The 22,914-nt window shown below is 42.4% G+C and overlaps 1 protein-coding gene across 23 annotated transcripts in view; it reads right to left on the bottom strand.

The window, feature by feature from the left end:
* Nucleotides 1-22,914, bottom strand: part of LRRFIP2 (LRR binding FLII interacting protein 2) — a 104,621-nt gene that overhangs the window by 52,175 nt on the left and 29,532 nt on the right. For 10 of the 23 annotated variants that reach the window (XM_084753245.1, XM_084753239.1, XM_084753247.1 and 7 more), the window contains exons 4-7: nucleotides 11,275-11,361; nucleotides 9,375-9,425; nucleotides 2,476-2,532; nucleotides 2,338-2,382 (exon numbers count right to left, since the gene is read on the bottom strand). In XM_084753245.1, the coding sequence (XP_084609371.1) occupies nucleotides 2,338-2,382; nucleotides 2,476-2,532; nucleotides 9,375-9,425; nucleotides 11,275-11,361 (240 nt within the window). The remainder of the gene's footprint in view (nucleotides 1-2,337; nucleotides 2,383-2,475; nucleotides 2,533-9,374; nucleotides 9,426-11,274; nucleotides 11,362-22,914) is intronic. The other 13 variants (XM_084753229.1, XM_084753236.1, XM_084753237.1 and 10 more) reach the window with 3 other exon arrangements.

The following is a 22,914-nucleotide window of genomic DNA, read 5'->3' on the forward strand; positions in this document are numbered from 1 at the left end:
TGGTCTGCCACATACCCTGGGCCCAATCCCCAAAGCAAAACAACAAACAAAAATTCCAAACAGTTGGAATCCTGATGAAATCCTAATAAAAAGAAGAGAGGGCAGGGTCTCAAAGGCTGGAGACATGGCTCCACCTCAGTGGAGGAGCACTTGGAGCTGGGTTCCATCCCAGAGTGACCAAAAACAAAGAACGCTGTTTAAAAGAAATGTAACTTAATTTATCAATGAGCATTCAGATTTCATTGTGTAAAAACATATACATGTAAAACATGTTGGTTATGTGCACATGCGTGTTAGGAGAGCAGAGCCTCCTTTGGTACCTTTGAAGCTCACTCGCAGTTTGTCTCCTTTCAGTGAGGGAGATTAAGACCACCAGGTCCTTGCACCTGCTAGTCAAGAACTCCACCACTTAGCAGCATCCTCAGCCCTCATATATTAACTTTCAAAAATACTAAGAGTCAGCAAGGCTAGTGGTGCATGCCTTTAATCCCAGCCCTCAGGAGACAGAGGCAAGAGGATCTCTGTGAGTTCAAGGGCAGCCTGGTCTACAAAGCAAGTTCTAGGGCAGTTATACAGGGAAAGAGACACCCTGTCTTGAAAAAATAAACTACAACAACAAAAGCCTTCCTCTACCCATGGAATCACATCTTTACAGATACCCTAATTTAAAAAAAAGAAAAAGAAAAAGAAAAAGGGAAATCCACCTGGCTGCTTAGTAGCCACTTCATTTCTTTGGAGATTTGACTTCAAGTTCCATAACAGGTCAAACTTAAAGATCAGCTAACATGATCCAACTTCCCTACTCAGCTCAGTAACATGGTGTGTGAAAGTTCACACTGTGGGCGTTATAAAAGCAAGGAAATTGGTCACTGAAAAAAAGCAGGGAACATTTTACAGCCCTTGGCCCTCAACTTTGAACCTAAAGAAAATTAAAGTAATTTAAAGAGGAAAGAAAAAGCATATCCTGCAGGAAGCATGACAAATGCGTATATTTTCTGCCTAAAAAACATTCATGTATATAAAAAAGGTATTTTTTAAGTGTTTTGCCTGCATGTATGTATATGCACAATATGTATCCCTGGTGCTGGTGCCTGCAGAGGCCAGAAGATGGCATTAGATGCCCTAGATCTGGAGGTGTAGACTGTTGTGAGCTGCTGCCATGTGGGTGCTCAGAACTGAACCCAAGTCCTCTGCAATGGCAGCAAGCGCTTTTTAACTGCTGAGCCACCCTCCCAGTCCCCTGTAAAGATACCTTTAAGCTACCGATTATTTTAGATTTCTTTGAAATTTTGAAACTACTCTAAAACAAATCTAAAATTTGTAACTAAACAGAGCACTTATAGGACTTGAAACCAGTTTATAAAGTTCTGAGAACACAATAGGTTATATACACCAAAAGAAAATAATGTGCCAGGTGTCATGGCGCATGCCTTTAACTCCAGCACTCGGAGGCAGAGGCAGGCGGATCTCTGTGAGTTCGAGGCCAGCCTGGTCTACAAAGTGAGTCCAGGACAGCCAAGACTACACAGAAAAATCCTGTCTTGAAAAACCAAAAAAAAAAAAGACAGAAAAAAAGAAAGAAAGAAAATAATGTATTGGAGTATAATGAGGTATTTACAAATATAAATATGTTACTATCTGGTATGTCAAAATAGCTCTACTAATCCATTTTTATATGAAGCAGGAAGAAAAGCAGAGTTGGAACAAATACACACAACCCTTAATATGAAAGCTAACTTCAGTAATGAAAAGTGCAACTAAAATAAAATGCAGAGCACTGTTTTAAGGCACAATTCTAGAAGAAGTAAAAGGAGAAGTTGTGCTCCAGCACATGTGAGACACTAGGCAGCAGATCCACATTCCACTTACAATGCTGGGACATTATAAATCCCTATACATACGGTAAGGAAATTTTTCAAGTCAATAGTTTCATGTGATTATCGTTACAATTAATCAGGCAAGGCCTAAAGCTACTGCTCATTCAATCAATTGTTAGTTTAAGATATAAAAAGAGGAAAAAACTAAAAATTAGGACAAAGCAGATATTCTCCTATAAAATTCAATGTTATTTTGCTGAAATCAAAGGTACTTCTACAGAAATCAATAGGCCTGTGCTAAGGTAAAAAAAATATGCAATACTTTAGAATTGATTCATTTTTAGCAATAATTTGAAAGAAAGTGTCTCTTTTCATTAAAGAGCTTTGCCAGTGTTTTCCACTTATTGTTAAAGGCAAAGGCACAAATGGACACTGTCCGATTGCTCGCATAGTCACTGATGCTGAAGAAGCACAAGGTTAAACGCTTTGCTATTCAGTGTAAACAACTTAGAATACCAACCCTGGAGCTGCCAAGGCTTCGAGGAGACAGTGCATCCTCAACTCCCTGGTGAAAATAAAACCAAACACATTAGAAGTCTGTGAGCAAATGAAGCCAAGAGGAACAGCACTACAGGCAAGCTTATATGTTACTACAAACCAGATAAGGACGGTGATGACCAGACCGGTGAGAATACCTGGCCCTTTCTGAGTCTTCCTGGGAAAGAAGAAAGTACATGAATAATTAATCACTGAACAAGTAATTGTTTGTCAAAGCAAAGGCGCAAAAGCAGCTGGCAAAAGCACAGTGACACCAGCTGAGGAAAAGCAGGTTTTGACACTTCGGTTCCAAAGCTGAGTTTGGTATCGTCACAGGCTTTGGGTGGAAAGGCAGACACAAGCGAAGCTGAGTTTTTAGTTCAGCAGGTGTTTATGTCTGAGCACGTGTTATTTACTTGTGGAGACAGAACATGTGACAACACTCAGCAAACAGATGCTGAGTTGAGCACTGAAAGCAGATGTTTAGTTTTCATTGTAAGTACTGATTTATATAAGTAAGAAGAATGTTTACTTTGTCATAAATGTATTTTAAGAAGAATGTACGTTGCTTGAAAAGTACTCAGATTATAGCCTGGTGCTCCCTGTAAAGAACCTTTTTGGTTGTTGTTGTCTTTTGGTTTTTTTTTGGGTTCCTCCTGCCCTTCCTCTCACTATTCTAACCGGAAAATAAAATAAGGAAATACACCCTGTGTGCTGATATGATAAACCAATCAGAAGAAAGAACACAACAGTTCACAGTTGGTAGAGGTACGTCAAGCCTTACGCAGCTTATGAAGACACTGGCTGCACCTTCTAGTCGACTAACTTATGTGCAACACTGCCCTTCAGCAGTGAGGCAGCAGCTTTCCATGGGCATCAGACAGCCAGGCCCCAGCATGTGATCACCAGCAACCATAAAGGATTTCTGAGTTTTCAGTTTCAACGGCCAAATTGTCAAAGTAATTTGCACCAAGATGAAAAACTACACCTAAACCAGGCATGGTGGTGCACACCTGTAATCCCAGCACTCAGGAGGCAGAGGCAGACAGATAGATCTCTGTGAGTTTGAGACCAGGACAGGAAAGACTACTCAGAGAAACCCTGTCTTTGAAAACAAAAGAAACCAAAACTACACCTACCTAGACTAGATGAGCTCGCCTATCAGCAGCAATGCTGACTTCCAAAAGGAAGCAATGCTTTAACAGCATTATCTAGCAACCCAGCTAGACCGTTACACAGCTGAAAAGTAGATGAGGCTATCTCTGGCCATTCATTGCAAAACAGAAACAGTAATTTAACCAAAATGTCACGGTTTGCTCCTTCATTTCAGTCTCAATTTTTATGAACCTTTTTTTTTAAATCATCTTTTGACATCCACTGTGTACACTGCTGTGCCTGATAAATCGTGCCCTCAAGTCCATTTAAAGATAACATGACGATTCTGAGACTTCACTTCCAACCGGGGATTGTGATCTCTGGGCATCGTCGTAGTTAGCACCACAGAGCACACAGTGTTAAGTGGTACTGACTACAAATTAATTAGAAAGCCTTGTATTACACAGGCAAACTAATGTTACATGCCTCTTAGAGTTATTTGGGGTGCTAGTCAAGGCTGAATAACTAATCCTCCCTTTACTCTATTTTTTCTTTCCATTCCACAACCACACAAGAGCACTTTTAAGTATTTAAGACATAGAGACAGGCAGATCTCTGTGAATTTGAGATGAGCCTGGTCTACAGTGACTTCCAGGCCAGTCAGGGCTACATAATAAAACAAACAAAAATTCATCTGACAAACACATCCCAACAAAGAAACAAGGGCAGATGAACCCCTACTTATTTGCAGTTATGTAATTATCAAAGTAACTACAATAAAATCTTATTAAGCACTGATACACATCTATATTGAAGCAGCTTCGACTTTCAGTTCCATTGAAAACTTGACAGAAGCTAGAGATGAGGTGGTGGCTAACAGCGCGTGCTGATTTTCCAAAAGGCCTGGCTCTAGTCCCAGCACCCACATGGCGGTTCACAGCCATCTCTAACTCCAGGGGACACAATGCCCTCTTCTGACCTCTACAGGCATCAGACATGCAAATGGTCCACATACATACATGCAAGGTAAATACACATAAAATAAAAAAATGAATAAATCTAGTGAAAAACTTTTAGAGAAAGAAAATTTGACCTAAAAAAGACTAAAGTGAAATATGTTCTATACTGTACATTCATCTGCACAAAGAATATGGCTTATTTCATAGCCGGTGGCTTATTTAAAACCATACTTTAAACCAGCCCTCTCTAGTAGCATCTTTCGTGATGGCAGAAACAGTTTATATGTGTGGTGTGGTAGCGCACTAGCAACATGTGGCCAAGTACTTGAAGTGCTGAAACAGTGTGACGGTCCAACGTGCCACAAATCAATCAGTATCACTGAGTAGGAGCCTCAAGAATGGCCTTGCCCTCTCAGCAACACACTTAGTAAGACGACCTCACTCGAGATGGGAAGACCCACCTTCTAGTAGCCCCTCAGAGACAAAAGGGTGAGGCAGAAGGAAGCCACTCCCTGCGTTCCCTTGGCCCCTTCCACGGCTGGGTTGATTTCACCCTTGCCGCTGCTGCATCACTGACAGCAGAACCCGTCTTTCCAGGCTTCCAGCATGGACTAAGAAACAGCAGCTCTCCCAGAAGCTTCCAGGTTTTTGGCAGCAGATACAGACTGGTGAGGCACCCACCCAGTCTGTTGGACACATCAACTACTAAGTTGTTGACCTCCCAACAGCTACAAAACAGCTCCTGTGAGATGAGATGATCCCAACTGGTGAAGCACACAGGGGAAAGGACCAGCAACTACCTGGTTCTCAGCCTCTCAAGTGTGAGACAACTACTGTTACTACTTTAATGTAAACCAATTTAATAAAATTTAATAATATATTTTATATATAGTATATCTAATTAATTATTGTTTCTATGTAATAATTGTTTATACTATTTATATATGACATAATTTACTAGTACATATTCATTCTGTGGATTTTGTTCCTCTATAAAACTCTAATGTAATGCACACCTGAAAAACTAAATTCCAAATTATATTTAATTCTAATATATTTAAATTTAATTACCTGCACATGGCTAGAGCTACCAAAATGAACAGCATTTCCCTAAGCTAATTTGAAAAATATATGTTCAGGTAAAGTAATAAGGAAAACACAAAGCAAATTTTTATCATGCCAAAATATTTGAAAAGTAGATTTTCTCAGTAGCACCACACACGGTCTGAAAGACCTTGGTTACAATTCCAGAATTCTGTGGGGGTTTTTTTGGTGTTTGGTTTTGTTTTTTTAGGCAGGTCTCACTCAGTAAGTTAGGCTAGCCTCAATATCATGGTAATCCTCCTGCCTGCCTCAGCCTCCCAAGCACTAGAATAATAGGTAAGTGTCACCATGTTTGCCTCCAGAATCCTAGAGACTGTCTTATCTGATCCTTCATCTTCAGGATAGAAAGTTATCTCACAGCTGGGAATGGTGGCACACGCCTTTAATCCCAGCACCCGGGAAGCAGAGGCTGGAGGATCGCTATGAGTTCAAGGCCAGCCTGGTCTACAAAGTGAGTTCAGGGCTATACAGAGAAACCATGTCTCCGGAAAAAAAGAATAAGAAGGAGGAGGAGAGGGGGGAGGAGGAGGAGGAGGAGGAGGAGGAGGAGGAGGAGGAGGAGGAGATGATGATGATCTAGTGGAGCTCCCAGCCGGGGCTAGTGTTCAGATCCTCAGAATCAGCAAACCACAGAACCACGAATACAGCATTACCGTAGCACACATGCTGCCATGGCTCAGTTACACAGAACAACAGCAAACTCTGGGCCTTCCCTCTGTGGAGGAGCAGCCCTCTTCTCTTCATTGTCCAGGTCAGCTCTACAGTGCTACACATCACAGCCAGTGACAGCACCAGTGACTAATCAGACACAGCCAACTGTACTCCTAGGTGCTAAACACAAAGGCAGAGTGCTCCCCTCTTCAGTCATGACAACAGTCACTGTCATTGTCCTGGGTAGCCTTATTGGGACTGAACAACCCAAATATGACAATGCCTTAAAGGACAGGGACATATTTAGTCCAAACTTTTGGGAGTTTTTTCCTGCCTGGCTGTCTGAGGACCAGCCACTATCATGAATGACAAATTAAGTATCCAAACCAGAATGTTCATGGCAAACAGACTACTTCTGCCAGGACAACTTAGACTTTGTCTCAAAAAGTAAACAGCAGGCTGAAGATAAAGCTCAGGGCAGAGTTTCTGCCTGGTCTAAGTGTGGCCTCAACATTCTCAACATTCTAAAGTCATGGCTAAAAGGCCAATGTTGGTAAAGGCAAAATACAGATGGAGAAAAGATTCAGCAATGGTGTTTTCTGTCACGACTGGGTTTCTCATAAGAACTAAAAGTCAAAGCAAAGCTTTCTGGTAATTTGTCTTGTTATAGTCAAATTAGGTTAATCAAATTAAAACACATTCTTTTTTCAAAGTTCACTGAAAGTGAGAAGTAGCTTTAGGAAAAGAAAACCACAGCACCAGAACAGGCCTGGCTGTCTTCTATCTACAAATATTACTAAGCCAGAGCTGGAGTTGCTCCTTCAGTTTCAGAATAAAAGACACTGGAAATAGCATTTACTCTTCCATCCATACACCAATGATGCTGAGTGAAGCACACAACTTAAAAGCAGAATCAGGAGAAACGGGGAAAGCTGGCTGCACACAACTGCATGGGAACCCAGGAAGATTCCAGGCCTTCCTCTCCTTGCTTCACCTCTGTCACCAGCTGTAGTAATCCCTCTTCCTTCAAATTCTGAGTCCGCCAACAACTGATTAAATAGGCGCCTCATGTCACTAACCCTCTACTTTCTCTGGCCAGAGTTTGCCATCTGCTGCTATGATAAAACACTGAGCAAAACCAAGTTAGGGGAGGGAAGACAGAGGCAGGAACTGAAGCCGAGTCCAGTGTGTGGCCTCCTCTGGCTTGCTCAGCTCCCTGAGCTCAGGGATGGCACCACCCACAGTGGGCTGGACCCTCCTACATCAAATAGAAATTTTAAAAATGCCTCACAGACATGGCCATAGGCCAATCTGATGGACAAAGTTCCTTAGTTATGATTCCCTCTTCCCAAGTACGTCTACATTTGTTTCATGTTGGCAAAACAAACAAACAAGAAACCCTAAAGAGCTCATATATGAAATGGAAAGAGCCCCCTAAGTAAAGCAAAGTAAAGTTCCAGCACAGTGCTGACACACAGAGCTTCATGTTCTAATGCTCCCTATCACATCGCAGCAAGCCCACCACACACACACACACACACGCACGCACGCACACGCACACACACACACACACACACACGTTAGAATCAAGGGAAATGTTTAACATGAAAAGAATCATCTATCAACAGTCCTATTTGTGCTTATGTACCATAGATTTCACAAAAACTAATTAGTCACTTACAGTTTAGAGAATATCACATTATCATGTGAGCTCACAAACAAGGCAGCCAAAGAGTAAGGTCAGAGGAGAATGGAGGAGTAAAGAACGGTGGCAGAAGGGTGAGGGGTGGCAATTACTCCCATCTGAACCCACCTCCCACCTCCTAGGCATGTCCAATCCTATCAGTCAAGACTCAGGCTAATCACCAACTACATTTTAAGCCTCGAGCCAAATGCTTAGTAAGTCTAATACTCCCACTAGTTAAGCTACACATATTTCAATGATTCTTTTAAATGATTACCTTTACAGCCCCTAAACAAAGAAATGAAATGTTAGACTTTTAATATATGCTTTTGTTTGTATTTAATTTTTTTGTTTGACCTAAGCTACTAAAATGTTCAACAATTTTAGAATTAAATGCTTAATTAAAACAAAAAATTAAAATATTTAAATGAAAATTAAGTGATTTTGTTTATTCAAACAAAAAATTCTTCATGCACCCATAACATGCAAAAATGTATTAGATAAATTAATTATACCACTTTCGGTTACAAAGGACAGCCTGCACTCCAAAATAGCAAACTCATACATGAGGAGCCACTCAAGTTAAGATTACCAAGCACTGTTTTCAGTTTTCTAAGTGGACTAAAACAATGACTGATAAAGTTTTAAATACAAAGATCAACACAGTTACACACCCTGTAAAGCTGGCTGCTTCTTAAAATGCTGCTCTAGAAGGCATTTGTTTGGGAAAGCTGATGTGCGAGTAGCAGCCATGACTCTTTGGGAAACTTCTTTTTGAATCTCATGATTAAAATACCCATAAACATTTCCCATAAAAATAAACTTTTGTGCTAGTGCACGCCTTTAATCCCAGCACTTGGGAGCCAGAGGCAGGCAGATCTCTGTGAGTTCCAGACCAGCCTGGTCTACAGAGTGAGTCCAGGACAGCCAGGGCTGTTACACTTAGAAATGCTCTTGATAAAGAGCTAAAAGATGAAATAAGAATGAAATTCAGAAGACATGGATAAGGCCTAGGGTCATCTCTCACACTGAAGAGCCTGTGAGGTTTGTTTTTCCCCCCGAGACAGGGTTTCTCTGTGTAGTCCTGGCTGTCCTGGACTCACTTTGTAGACCAGGCTGGCCTTGAACTCATAGCGATCCACCAGCCTCTGCCTCCCTGAGTGCCAGAATTATAGGTGTGTGCCACCATGGCCAGTTTGCAGAGTTAGTTTTTAAAGGTGGGAAATGAGAGGAAGCAGGGATTTGAGGGAGAAAGGGCAAACACACTAAAGGAAAATCACATTCATTTATTCAATCTTTGTTGATCTGGGATTTTCCTGAGTTGAAAGTAAGGCTACTGACCACAAAAGAAAATATTGGGCTCCAGTACCCATCTGATCTACTGTACACAGAACAGCTACTCTGTGGCCTTTAGGTCCACACAGACCAAACCGCCTACTTTGCAAACCATTAGTCAAATGTTTTGCTTCAATGTTGCATTAGTTCAGCAGTTTATAACAGCATGCAGGGCAGGCAATCTTGGCCTACCAGCCACTTTTGAATCTGTCCCCATTTCCGGTCAAAGGAATGATGAGAGGGCTATGAATATAAAAGTTTATATAAACTATTTTCAATTCACTGCATTCTCAAAAACAAAAACAAAAACAAAAACAAAATCTCAGTCACATACACTTGCCCTGACAACAACAGTGACTTAAAGCTACACTTTGAAAATAAAAGTTACTTAGCTCATGTGTTCAATAACAAAAAGAAATATAGTGTTCTGCTTAGACAGAACTTCTATTAATCACTGTCTCTTCTATTTATAATCTAGTATATAATCTTAAGAGTATAAAGACAATGCATTGGAACATTACATTTCAACCCAAGAACTGCATCCAATATTTGAAACTCTCTCTAAAACAGAAAATTATATCTATATAGAACACAAATATGTAAATTTCTTTTTTTAACTTATCAAAAGAAAAATCTACCAATGACATCAAAATAAATTGCTTACTAGTCCTCCACAGATGTTGTTTCCTTTTATAAACACAATAACGAAATATTTGTGTCAGTTTTCAGACCCAAGTCTGTCAGAAAGAAAGGGTAACAAGTATGCCATCTTAGCTCAATTTCCATTTACCTATTTTACTTTTTTCTCATGTGTAGCCTTGGCTGTCCCAGACTCACTTTGTAGACCAGGCTGGCCTCGAACTCACAGAAATCCACCTGCCTCTGCCTCCCAAGTGCTGGGATTAAAGGCATGTGCCACCACGCCCAGCTTTTCCCACTTTTCTGATGACAAAAGCATAATATAATTTGGAGACTACAGAAAAGCGTGAGAGCACCTAGAATCCACACTGTCAAACCGAAGTACTGGTGAAACCAGCTCTTTCTGACCATTTATATAAGCACTGGTTGTTTTTATTTGTTTTGGGGGTGTTCTACCAATTTTATAGTTTGGGGGTTCCCCCCATATTCTTTTTGTTCCGAGACAGGGTCTCTCTGTGTATCCTTGGCTGTCCTGGACTAGCTTTGTAGACCAGGCTGGCCTCGAACTCAGAGAGATCCGCCCGCCTCTGCCTCCCGCCCGGCACCCCCCCATATTCTTCCATGAACATATTCCTACATTATCAAATACGCTTCACAATGGTTAGCATAAGGATTCATTCAGCTAGGTAGATCAGGGATCACTGTGGTGCTTTTACTTGGACATACACATATCTCATGTCAAAAGCTTCCATTCCATTTAACACAAAGATCCATTATAGAGGTATCTCCCCACATTCATTGGAAATAGAATTGGCAGTGAGGATGATAACAACGCAGGGAGAAACCACATTTATACTGTAAGTAAGAAAGAAAAAAAAAAAGTCCAGAACAGACTTACTAAGTTGATTAATTTGAAGGCCGAGAACGGGGATTATCAAGTGAGGAATGAAGGGGCCTGGCTTTTGCTACCCTGGGAACCCAGTGCATTTTATTAACGCATCCTTGTCATATACTCTCTGTAATGCCCCTCCTCTCTTAATATCCATTCTGAACTGGTTTACCTAAATGGAAAAAGCAGTTGCTGGCCTAGGAAGGCCAGACCCAAATGTACATTCAAGGGGAGGCGATGGTAGCCTGAGGAAGAAGCTGTCCAGCACATGGCTTTCCCTATCGCTGTCTCACTACAATGCCTTGTATCTCACAAAAGCTCTGTGACCTGAGTCCTGAAAATGGAGATTCAAGACAGTGAGATTTCTCTGTCATTTTCTTTCACTTACCCTAACACACACACACTCACTCTCCTCTCTCTCTCTCTCTCTCTCTCTCTCTCTCTCTCTCTCTCTCTCTCTCTCTCACTCACACACACACACACACACACACACACACACACACACACACACACACTCACACACACACTCACACTCACACAGGCTAAGGTCATGCTTCCAGTTACCTCTCTTTGCTGCCGTTCCAGTTCCCTCATTCGGATGTCTCTTGCTTCTGCCCGAGCGGCCCGCTTTGCTGCTAGCCTTGCTTCTGCCTGAAAAGTAACACAAACCTCAGCTTTATAAAAGAAGGCAAAAGTACTTACACACCAGACTTGAGGACAAGAAACAACAGGACATATCTTCCAAGGACATTAGAAGAAGAAAATATCATCTCTCAACAAGTTAGACTGACATCAAATTTCATACATTCCCCCTCTTTCTCTAGTCTCGAGTATCTCTCTTGAAATCAAGACCATTGATTGGTCAAGAGAGATGGCCCAGAGGTTAAAGCTGTTCTTCCAAAGATCCTGAGTTCAATCCCAGCAACCACATAGGGGCTTACTGCCATCTATAATGCGATCTGGTGCCCTCTTTTGACCTGCAGGCACATACACTGGCAGAACACTGTACAAATAGTAAATAAATCTAAAAAAAGAAAAGAAATCGGGGCCATTATCTTTAGCTCCTTGCCTTAATTACACATCTAATACACAGCTCACTACCTATTTCTCTGAGCCTTGCTATTTCTTGTATTTTTTTTTTATTAATTCAGTCATACAGACTGAACTTAAGAACTTAAGAAACAGCTGGTATTCCATTTTCAATAATGCCAATATGTAAATTCTCTATCACTAAATATTTCAAATTCTGCTTGCTTCAGGGTCTCCACACATTCCCCTTCACCTCCATCTCTCCCACTCCCTCTTAAACTGAGATATAATTTAAGCATCAAAGGTAATTCACCATTTTTTAAGGATTTATTTATTATGTACTCAGTATTCTGTCTGCATGTACACCTGCACTCCAGAAGAGGGCACCAGATCTCATTATAGATGGTTGTGAGTGACCATGTGGTTGCTGGGAGTTGAACTCAGGACCTTTGAAAGAGCAGGCAGTGCTCTCAACTTCTGAGGCATCTCTCCAGCGCCAATTCACATTTTTAAAGGAGACCAGGTGTGTTCAGGGTGGCATGGATGCACACTGGTTTGCCGTTTTAAAGAATATAATTTGGTGCTTTTTAGTACTATGAACTCAGGAACCTCAAAGAGAGCGCTCACATATGTGAACAATGACTCCCTGCTATACCTCCATTACCTCCTTCAACTGCTTCGCTCTAATAATCTGCTACGCCAGCATTTGATGTAAAGAGGGTCACAACAGGAAAGCTCCACTTTCTGCCTGGACTACAACCACCTCCAAATCCATCTCTCTAGAATCTGCCCTGTAACTCATCCTCTATGCGGCCATAAAATTATGTTTCTGATGCTACTCAGCTGTTTAAAATCCTCTACAGGCTCCCATTGCTTGTGGTTAAAGAAGTGGCTTCCAAGCCGGGTGTGATGATCCATGCCTTTAATTCCAACACTGGAGAGGCAGAGGCAGGCAAATCGCTGTGAGTTCAAGGCCAGCCTGGTCTACAAAGTCCAGGATAACCAGGGGTAACACAGAGAAACTCTGCCTCAAGAAACACAACAACAAAAAAAGTGACTTCCATTTATTTGTCGTTCACAAACACTACACCTTCATATGTCTTTGTGCCTTTCTTTATAACTTTGTATTAAAATTACAAGCCAGGTGTAGTGACATATACCTGTTACCCCAACACCCAGGGGGCAGAGGCAGTAGGAACTCAAGGAAATTTCAAGACTAGCCTGGTCTACACAGTGAGTTCCAGTAGGGACTGGGGATTTGCAGGGAGATGACTCAGCAGGTAAAGGCCTTGACAGTCAATCCCTGGGACAGATATGGTGGAAGAAGAAAATTAACCATGCAAGTTACCAACACACACACACACACACACACACACACACACACACACACACACGTGTTAAAAACATCTTTAAGGGCTGGAGAGATGGCTCAGCGGTTGGGAGCACTGACCACTCTTCCAGAGGACCAGGGTTCATTCCCAGCACCTATATGGCAGCTCACAATTGTCTGTAACTCCAAAATCTGACACCCACAGACATATAATTCACATAAAATGAAATAAATTATTTTTTTTAATCTTTAAGAATTAAAAAATAAGGCAGAGGAAGGCAGATCCCTGTAAGCTAGAGGCCAGCCTGGTCTATAGAACAAGTTCCAGAACAGCCAGGGCTACCCTAGGAAACCTTGACTAGAAAAAAACAAATAAACAAACAAACAAACAAACAAATAATTTTAATAATAGGGGCTAAAGTGGCTCAGTGGTTAAGAGCCCTGGCTGCCCTTCCTGATCCTGAGGACCTGAGTGCAGTTCTTAGTACCCATATGGTAGCTCACAACTATCTGTAAGTCCAGCTCCAGGGAATCCTCTTCTGGCATCTGTGGACACCAGGCACACAAGCAGCAGATGGACAGACATGCAGGCAAAACACCCAAATACATAAAGCCTTTTTAGATTGCATGCCTCTTGGTACCCCACAACTTTAATGCCTCAACATCTGCTAAATAAACAAATGTTTTTCAGACAAAGTCCAGAGTATCAGGAAATCCACAAACAGTTCGATGTGCCACATGGAACTTCCAAATCTTCTGGTTTCTGCTTAGTAGTGATTTCCCCTGTCCTTGGCCACATCCTTACTCCAATCCAGAGCAGCCAGCTCATAGCTACAGGAGATGCTTCTTTCCATGTTTTGATGTTTATGCCAATCCCGTAGGAACAGACTCAGCCAGTGCTTACAAGAGTCTATTCCATAGCAATTATATTAGGTGCTAAGAACACAGAGTATGGGATGACCAGTCTTTGCCCTGGGAGACAGAAATGCTAGGAAGAAATTAGCTTTGCCTAGCAGGGCACTGCTAACAGTTAACTCCTACTTACCCCATTCTGGTAATGCCCCAGACTTCTAAACAGGGCTGTAGCAGCAAAAGCTTACAAAATAACTTAATCTACAACTAAGTTGCAGCCCCAGGTGTGTCTAGAGCAACTAGTCTTCCACCTGAGGCTGACACCGGCTGTACCTTTTTAACAGCTGTTCTGTGCCTTAACTTACATCTCCTTCTTTACTCCATGGACTATGGGCAGAGAGAGAGAGAGTTTGTACTTCACAGAAAAAGACTTCAGGGCTTAGTTATATTTCAGTAGATAGCAAATATCTCTGAATCTACAAAGTAATACATTTTTCAAATACCTTTCAATTATAACCATCGTGATGAGTAAGAATTTTCATTCTAGGTACTTTAGCTTTGTACTTGTGGTGTCTCTTAGAAATTTAATTCAAGGGGCTGAAGAGATGGCTCAGCAGTTAAGAGCACTGATGGTTCCTCCAGAGGATGCAGGTTCAATTCCCAGGACCCAACATGGTGGCTCACAACCATCTATAACTCCAGTTCCAGGGGATCCAATACTCTCTTCTGACTGCCATGGGCACTGCACACATGTGGTACATAGATATACATGCAACCAAAACAATTTAAAGCAAACAAACAAAAAGTTTAAAAGAAATTTAATTCAAAACTACTGGTTTTACCCTTCTGGGATCTGTGGCCAATTCTGCACAATCTATACTAAAATGAGACTTTTAAACAACTTAAATTATAGATTATTGAAATCTTTTTAATGATATTTCTTTTACAACCAAAGGAAAGGCCATGCACTCAGAGAGAGGCCACACTCTCTTCCTTTTGTTACTGTAAAACAGTGTTTAAGCCACACTTGTAACATGTAAACAGTGTTTAAGCCATGCTTGTAACATGTAAACAGTGTTTAAGCCATGCTTGTAACATGTAAACAGTGTTTAAGCCACACTTGTAACATGTAAACAGAACTTAAACACCTATCTGCTTCTTCCTATACACTGCTCTAAGACACCAAGGAGCGAAGACTGCATCTGACCCAGCAGACAAAGCCCACATGTGCTCCGCAACCGCCTGCCACATTTGCAGTCGGCAATCATGAGCACAGGGAACAACAGTGGTGTTTTCACCCCAGAATACAATCCATGGGAGAGCTGCAGATTTATTTTGCTACACACCTCTCTCATAGACACAAAATAAGTAGAACATAACTAAGTTCAAACTAAATTAAAACTAAACACAAAAAGAGCATTTGATACAAATAATTCAATTCAATACAAATGAGAAATAAATATATAAAAAGTATAACAGTAGAGACTCAAACAGACATTTATACATCAATGTATATTGATGTACAGTGTCATATTCCCAAAACCCACAAGGTAACAACAACCCAAAGGTCCACTAATGGATAAATAAGCACATTATGTTAAGACATATGGCTGCTATTGTTCAGTCTTTAGGAAGGAAGGAAGGAAGGAAGGAAGGAAGGAAGGACATTCTGCTATGACCACACGGATGAAGCTTGTAAAGACAGTAAGTAAAGCAAGGCAGACCCAGATGGATGAGTACTCTTATCATTGTGCTTATGCAGGTACTTGACTAAGGTCAGATTCATAGAGACAGGATATAGAAGGGGGACTGCTAAGGGCTGGACAGAAGGTGAGTGGAGAGCTAGTGTCTAATGCGGACAGAGTTTCAAGGCTGCAAGATGACAAGATTCTGCAGAAGGACTGAGGTGCCAGTTACAAAATACAAATGTACATAAAGCCACAGGAATGCACACTCAAAATGGTTACCATGGTAAGCTCTATGTCGTGCATACTTCACCAAGAAAAGATTTAGCTAAATTCAGAACTGATCATAACATATGAAATCATAAGTATTTGGAAGTTTGAATCATGTATGTTCTCTAGTCTAAAATGACCCTAATTCCTAACATTAAGATAAAAAAAAAAAGGAAAATGAAGAACTGGAAATTCAGGTTGAGAAGTTTCCTGTGCAGCCAAGTCACTAAACCAGGTTTCTCAATATGAGGCTGATGGTTGTGCTTTAAATTGGAGGTGTATGAAGGCTCATGAAGGATGTAACAAGTTAAAACCATACGGTGGAGTGGGTATGATGGTGTGCGCCTGTAATCCCAGCACTCAGGAGGCTAAGGCAGAAGAGCTGTAAATTTAAAACCAGTCTGGGCTACACATACAGTTTCAAGCTAGCTTGGCCTAGGAAGTGACTGTCTCAAACAATAACGACCCACACTAAGTGCTGTGGCATGAACTTACAATCTCAGTTAGTCTCAGATACTTAGCAGGCTGAGGCAGAACCACAGCAATTCAGGTCCTGCAGCATGGGCAATATAGAGAGAACTCATTAAAAAAGAAGGAAGGGGCTGGAGAGATGGCTCAGCGGTTAAGAGCACTGTATGCTCTTCCAGAGGTCATGAGTTCAATTCCCAGCAACCACATGACACAACCATCTATAATGAGAGCTGGTGCCCTCTTCTGGCCTGCAGGTGTCATATGTACACAGAACGCTGCACACATAATAAAATAAATAAATAAATACATCTTTTTTTTAAAAAAAAGGAAGGGAGGGAGGGAGGGAAGTGAAAGGAAAAACTAAGGTTTTTACCACAGATTTGCTACCAGAACACAGATGCCATGAAAACTACCTAAATCAAAATGGGAAATGAGGAGATTCGTCTACCAACATCAGTATTAGTGGACATGTAAACACGCAGGCTCGTCTAGCACTACTGCCCAGCTAATCTGCAAACGTGGTGGGACAAAAAGAAAACATTTAAATTCTGCGAGATACGGCCTACGGAGAGCGAGCGCAGTGGTTAGGAGCACTCTGCTACTCTTGCAGCGGCCCTGGGGTTCGGTCCGTAGCACCCACAAGGCAGCTCACAACCATCCATAACTCTAACTCCAGGCCATCTAATGTCCTCTTCTGACTTCTTGGGGTACCAGGCAGGCATGAGCTGTATATACATGTGTGCTAGCAAAACAGACACATAAAATAAATCTACAGAAAGATTTTAAAGTCTGTGAGGCAAGCAGCTGAGACAGGAAGGGCTCCTTTGAGTTTGTCTGAATCCTAAGATGAAATAAGGGTGGAGCATGAGCACCTATGACAATGACATCTCCCGAGGACATCTGAGACCTGCAGGTATTGAGCGACTAGCACTGATGCCCTAGAGCACAGACCTTTATAAAAATGTGATGGCAGGTGCACCATCACAGACCGCTAAGCTGTCTTGGTTGTTGCTGCTGATGTTGATAAATTTAAAGATGGTCTCTCAAAAAGCTAGCAAACCACTGAGTGGTGGTGGCACACGCCTTTAATCCCAGCACTCATGAGGCAGAGGCAGAAGGTTCTCTGAGTCTGAGGCCTACCTGGTCTACAAAAAGAGTTCCAGGCCAGCATGGCCAGACAAAGAAACCTATCTTGAAGGGGGGTCGAGGAGGAAGCTGGCTGGCCCACAAGCATACCTTCTAGCTAGTACATTTGGTTTGAAACAACTAATTAATTGTTGGTTCCTCCAGCCAGAATGGGGACAAAATTCTTGTTTTGGAAGGCAGTACTTACATTAAGAAAATGAGCTACAACCTTCACACTGTAGCATTTATGCCAAATTCCTGGTCTAAGTCAAGTGCTAACATGCCTTTGTTCACAGGATGGAATGTCACTTACAAGGTGGCAATGCAAGTGGAACCACACACTTGAAGTACAGACTGTAACCTGCCACCGACTTGTCAAACTACAAGCCTTTGTGCCTGCCCTTCCAGAATGTCCACAAAACTTGCAGTGTTGATATGGTCCCTGTGAACTAAGGAAAACAAGAGTTCTCAAATGCAGTATGGTGGCTATCTTTCTCCAGCCAATGTCAAACTAAAGTAAAATGCACCATGAGACTCTAAGTGAAGTTACTCCTGAGGGAGCTGTCCATCAAACATGTTTGTCCTGGCAATGCTGCAAATGACAGCAAAAAACAAAAATGACCTGTCACTATAAGTAGCTACCCTCACTGCTCATGATTATCCTGAACCATCCAGGTTAAATCAGTACCTGTTCTGCCCCTCGGCCCCTCGGCCCCTCGGCCCCTCGGCCCTCAGTTCCTGAAAACTGATGCAGCTGCCATCACTGATAAGGCTCCAGCAAGCCTCCATGGTAAGAAGCTTCTCTGACAATGCTGCAAGAAGGCACAGGAGCTGGGAAGGCCACCAACTGTGCCTCGGAAGCTCAGGGGCAGGGGAGTATCAGCACTGACACTTGTAACCTAATCTGCAGAAAGAGACTGGGTACAGAGAAACCTTTAGAAAGAAAAGAATGTTGTATGGACACATGTTTGTGTGTGCATGGGCGTTCTGAGTCACTGCTGCTGTTTGTTTTCATTTAGTGCTTTTTAATGGAAAGAACTTGACCAAAAGCATGTCACAACTTTTGAGACTTGTTTAAAAAGAAAAGCATAATCCAAAGGAGAGGGACAAAAAGAGGAGAAAAAATACCTCACATACACTAAGTCACCCCTTCACAGCTACCAGAATGGTTGTAGTAAAACAAATTATTTTTCAAACCAAAGTTACTAGAGCAAGGCAAGAATGTGAAGAGATCAGAGCTCACAGGGCGCTGCTGGAAGAGTGGCAGTTTCTCCAGAAGTTACATACAGAGTTACCATGAAACCCAGCATCCACTCCAAGATGTGCACCCAAGGGAAACGAAGACAGCGGATGGATAAAGAAATGTGGGTTATCCATTTAATGGAATACTGCTCAGCCGCAAAAACAAACACAAGACTAATACAGGCTGCAGCATGGATAAGGCCTGAAAACATTTTGCTAAGTGAAAACGAGTGACACGTGGTTTTATTTCTCTAAAATACCAAGAATAAGCAAATCCATGCAGACAGAAACTAGACTGCTGGCTGCTAGGGTAGGACGAGATAGGGAGTAACTGCTAATTAAGAAGGGAGTTCTCCAGGGGCTGATGAAATGTTTTGCAATTAGGCAGAAGATGATGATTGTATGTCCCCGTAAACAGATTCTGAAAGCATGCAATATCCTAAAACAGTGCATGTGCTGGTCACTGGATTATATACTTTTTTTTAAGCTTTGTTCTTATTTTATGTGTATGGGTGTTTTGCCTGTATGTATGCCTGTGCGCCACATGCATGCAGGAACCACAGAGGCAGGAAGTGTAAGACTGCCAAGACTAGAGTTACAGATAGTTGTGAGCCAGCATGCGGGTGCTAGGAATCAAACCTGGGTCCTCTGCAGGAGTATTCAGTGCTCTTAGCTGCTGAGCCATCTCTCCAACCCACTCAATCATGTCATAAATTAGCTTTCTTAATAATAAAGAGTGCATCCACAAAACATCTAAGTTACAAGGTGTGGAGGCATAGACCTGAACTCCTAGCACTCAGGAGGCTATGGCAAGAGGTCGGAAGTCTGCCATCCTTGTCTACATAGTGAGTCTGAGGCCAGCCTGGGCTTTATGAGAGCTTGTCTAAAAGACACACACACACACACACACACACAGAGAGAGAGAGAGAGAGAGAGAGAGAGACAGAGAGACAGAGAGAGAGAGAGAGACAGAGAGAGACAGAGAGAGACAGAGAAAGAGACAGAGAGGGAAATGGACAGACAGATGGACAACAGACAGACAGACAGAGACAGAGAGAGACTAAAACATACAAAATTCAAGTTCACGAAGTTTAATGTATAAACGGGAGGGAGGAGAGTTCATGACCTAGAAAGTTTACAAAGTATTGAATTGAACTTAAGTCAGAATATTTAATAACAACAAACATTAGGAATCTCAAAGAGGGGCACAGAATATATAGCATTTCTTGGACCAATTACTAAATAAACCCTAAGTGAGCCTTTAAACATCATGATCCAGGAACACAGTCTGAGGAATAAGCTTACAAAAATATATCAGAATCCAATTCAAACTGTAGTAAGTCTGTTAAGGGATAACCTTACCTAAAATTAAACAATACTATCAGAATAACTTCCTCATAATCAAAATCCAAACTTTCACCTGGCACAGTGGGGCACAACTGTAGTCCCAGCTGGTCTGGAGGCTGAGGCCAGAGAATCTTGAGCCCAGGAATTTGAATCTAGCAAGGACAACACAGCTAGGTCCCATCTCAAAAAAATAAACAAAAGCCACACTTTGCAGATAAGTGGGCAAGAGGAGCTCTCCCACTGCTCTGACTCTCCTCATTTAAGCACTGACTTATTAGCAAGGCAGGAAGACTGGCTGCTTCTAATTCACAAAACTATCTCTGAGGTACAGAGGGCAAATACCCTGCCAATAACATCACCTCACCTGCAAATACTGGGGCCAAGATCCACATGCTAAGACTCACATGGTAGCCTATATTCTTAAACACGCTACTACAATCTGACTACTTAGACACTGATTCTGAACCCATCTCCTACAAACCACAGAGCTTTGCTTTGGGTGGCTTCAAATGAACCCCGACTCTCTTTTCTGTGGAACTGCACTGTGTGTTCTACTGGTTCTAGACCTCTCCTGTACACCAGAGGCAGATACCCAGCCTCCTTTTACTGTGGCCAGCCTTTCCGCTCATCTCTGATCACAGTTTCAGCTCTGAGGCAATGGGAAGGGCTCTCACTCAGATCCAGCATCACGCACTGTGACTTCTCAGCCATAATCGAAGGTTCCACTTCCAATGGACAGCTACCCACTAATGGACGGCTACCCACTAATAGATAGCTAGCAGCAGACCTATAGTCAGTGAAACCGACTCCAGCCTTGTCAGTGTTTAGCCTGGCTTCACTAGACCCCAGCCTCCAGCAATAGAGCCCACCCCACCCCACTCAATACCAAGCCTCAGGACCTCCAAACCTCCTAAGTCCACGCCTGGTTTCCATCCAACAGACTCCCTGTCTTCCCACTTTCACTGCGAGCACTTTTACTTCCTAGCTCTAATTTTAGCTTCTCCCTTCTTTGAGACTCCCTGCTATACACTGTGGGTCAGCCTACTGGGACCCCCAGGAACAAGCACAGTAAAACTTCTCAAACTGAAAGGCACTCAGCCTTGATATACCTTGTGATGTCCAATAACCCAACGAATTCACAAGCTTCCTGCATTTTAAATTCAATTCTGTATCTGCTTAGTTTAGCCGACACAGAAATTGGGTTACGTCTGCAGTGCTTCCCTGTAGCGTTCAATCAGAGGCTCCCCTGAAAAAGTCAATCCTCTCATAAACTCTGATCACTGGATAGACAGGGGAAGAGGGGCCTGCAGTTTCAGTGCCCATGGTTTACTTCGATAAAATCCACACAGCACATCTCACTTGAGACTACTATTCCCAAAGGTATGTTTACTTCACGATAGTCAATCTAGTATCTAACAATTGAGAGGCAAAAGAGTTAGCCAACTACAAGACACACATGCTTCTGTGAATCAGGGTGGGTCCATCAAGTTATGAAGAGTACCTAGTGAACCACAATAGGCACGCATTTTTGTTTATTTTTAGGACATATATTCTCTAAGTATACAATGAACCACAGAAGCCTTCAGAAACAAAACTGTCGTACCAATACAGACTGTTTTAAATAAACCAGAAGGAGCGCATTTCTCAGAAATACAATGTAAATGGTATTCTTTCTCAGGGGAGAAAGCTCTACAATATAGTTTTTCTTCTCTCTCTCCTACATGAGATATTTCTCCTCTTTTCCACAACAGAAGGAATCTTTCAAATGAGTCTAACAAGTTGCTTGAAGTAGAAAATACAGGTTGTATCCTGTAGGAGGCACTCCCTCCAACATCTTCCTGCCAGGACAGATCTCCCAGGCTCTGTCTGTCCTTTTCTCCTTTCTCAGAAGCCCATTGAATCTCCCAATTCAGTCAGAAATGCCCCAAGCCCACCATTCAAACACAACCCCTCCCGACTGCCATTAAGACTCACCCACCCCAGGATCCTGTCCCAACTGCCCGCCTTTCCTGCCTTCAGCTTCTTCTTTTGGTTCATGACAACTAGGTATAAGGTCTCTCCCATCTTTAAAAAGTGGGTAACAAATCCCAGCGCTGCTCAGATCTACAGTCTTCCTTTGCGGCCAAGTTTTCACATGCCTCCCTCCTCACTTCTCACTTGGTTCAGATGACTACAGCCTGGCTTCTGCCCAAATCACTGAACTGGGACTGCTCGGGCAAATGTCACTAAGGACCTCTAACTGCCAGCCCAGTGGAATTTCTCAGTCGTCTTATCTCACTTCTTTCTGGGTGGCTGACATCACTAAGCCCTCATTCCTCCTGAAAGCCCTTGGCGTCCTGCAGCACCACGGCCTTCTGCTTTTCTAGTGTTCTCTAATGTCCTTCCTTCCGCCTCCTTCATGGACACACATTTATTTTGTAAAACCTTAAAGTTTTAACAGAACTGGAGTTTCTAGGATTAATTTCCTGCTCTCTGTATTCTACCTTCTCTCCTGGGTGACAATGAATTCACTGATAAAAGCCCTCAAATCTTCATGTCCAAGGCATTCGCTCTCCCACCCATCCTGACCTAGCAGGCTATTAGAAGTAGATGCTGCCCACAAGAACTTCAGACTCAACAAATCCCCATGAAGTGCATCTTTCCTTTCAGTTGCCTCTTCTTGATTACAGCTTTTATCACTGGCCCGTTACTCAGAAGATGAACTGATGAGGACTCACAAGGCTCCTCCCTTTTCCTCACCTCCCTCCACGCTCAGTCCGAGTCCCACTTTCCAGCTCCCACAGTCTCCACACTTTTGCCATTCTCCCTAACCCACTCCCTTCCCTCTACTACCACCTTCCCTCAAGCTCTCGT

This window comes from Acomys minous, assembly GCF_964271855.1.
Source record: "Acomys minous genome assembly, chromosome: 13".
NCBI lineage: Eukaryota > Metazoa > Chordata > Mammalia > Rodentia > Muridae > Acomys > Acomys minous.